Consider the following 1,452-nt stretch of genomic DNA (forward strand, 5'->3'; position numbering starts at 1 on the left):
CGATACAAAACGATTATTATTTACACCCCTATTCAGCACTACCATCTAAACATAGAGCACGCTGGCCTGTGACGTCATTTCGTCCTCTACTGCGCATGCGGGACACTTGTATGTGATCTCCTGTGTGAACGGCATTCATACAATGCAAGTCGCATATATTTGGAAATTTGAACGGCAGTGCAAAAAAAAATCGTATTTAACAAAAAAATCTGAATTGAGCCTCCAGGCCTGCAGTGAGAACGTAGCCATAGAGATGGCTGGAAAATCCAGATTATAAAAGGTTATGCGTGGAGAAAACTAAAACAGGACTCACATATTCCTGAGTGAAATCGATGAGGTTCTGTAGGTCGATGTCGTCCCGATAAGCCCGGATGTTGTTGTTGATGAACAGGTTAAGTTGGTCCTTAATCCAGTCCTTAAAAACAAAGGCCAGGACCCCTGTCGTCAACTCCAGGAAAAAGATGATTCCCAGGAACACGGAGAACTAGAACAAGCAGAACCCACGAATCAGAAACAGAAACCAAACAGACACTTTTCCGGGTCTGATCTTCCATCTCGCGGAACGGAACATACAAACTTAAGCAAAAACGTGTTTTCCCGAAGAGCTCCGATGCAGCCGGCGAAGCCCAGGATGAACATGACCCCTCCCACCACCATGAAGAGCCACACGGGGTCCAGCCCCCCCAGGTCGGTGATGGATGAGATGTTGGACAGAACCCCCTGGGGAGCAGAGAACACTGTGATTCACGCAGCTGTGCCTCCTTCAGCGAATGTTTGGCGAAAAGTCAAAGTGACAGAAAACCGCCTCGGATGACGGCATCAGCTGGGAGGGAAACTGGTTCCAGTCAAACCAGAAACCAACCTCTAAAGCTCAAAAAAACAACATCACAGATAATAACTGTTAGCTTAGCATTTTTTACGCTCCTAATATCAAACAAGACGCATTAGACTGACTTCCTTTCCAGTTTAATTGGCTAAATAAGAAGCTCACCTTCTCACTCCATGCCCACAGTCCGATCCCCACCAAGGCCATGCCCAGCAGCTGCAAGACACCAGCCACCTCTGATTAGTGGAGAACGCACAGATGCAGAATGACAGGAAAAGTAAGAAATATCCCCTCAGTTACGCCTCAGCTTGCACTAAGCTGCATCTGCTTCACAGCTATTATTTTTAAAGGAAAAGTACGCTCATATTCAGAGTTTAATTATTACAACCTGTTCAATAAATGAGTGGTTTTAATTCAACGTGTGTATATTTTCCAGCCATGCAGGAAGGCCATGGGTGAATGATTCCATGAATGATTGTAGACTAAATTTAACTTTTGAAAATCCAATACCAAAAACGTCCAGAAGATGGCAGAAGTGAATCTATTACCCCATTTACGCTACCCTTAAAAAAACCGTGCCGAGACCGGTCCGAGCTCAGTAACTGAGATAACTTATCGTGTGTAAA

At 44.9% G+C, this 1,452-nt stretch overlaps 1 protein-coding gene across 1 annotated transcript in view; it reads right to left on the reverse strand.

Annotated features, from left to right (window-relative positions):
* LOC107099783 (tetraspanin-5-like) overlaps positions 1 to 1,452 on the reverse strand; it is a 15,538-nt gene that overhangs the window by 11,587 nt on the left and 2,499 nt on the right. The window contains exons 2-4 of the mRNA XM_015398043.1: positions 992 to 1,042; positions 574 to 720; positions 314 to 484 (exon numbers count right to left, since the gene is read on the reverse strand). Coding sequence (XP_015253529.1) covers positions 314 to 484; positions 574 to 720; positions 992 to 1,042 — 369 coding nt within the window. The remainder of the gene's footprint in view (positions 1 to 313; positions 485 to 573; positions 721 to 991; positions 1,043 to 1,452) is intronic.

The sequence above is a fragment of the Cyprinodon variegatus genome, unplaced genomic scaffold (genome assembly GCF_000732505.1).
Source record: "Cyprinodon variegatus isolate N-32 unplaced genomic scaffold, C_variegatus-1.0 Scaffold907, whole genome shotgun sequence".
NCBI lineage: Eukaryota > Metazoa > Chordata > Actinopteri > Cyprinodontiformes > Cyprinodontidae > Cyprinodon > Cyprinodon variegatus.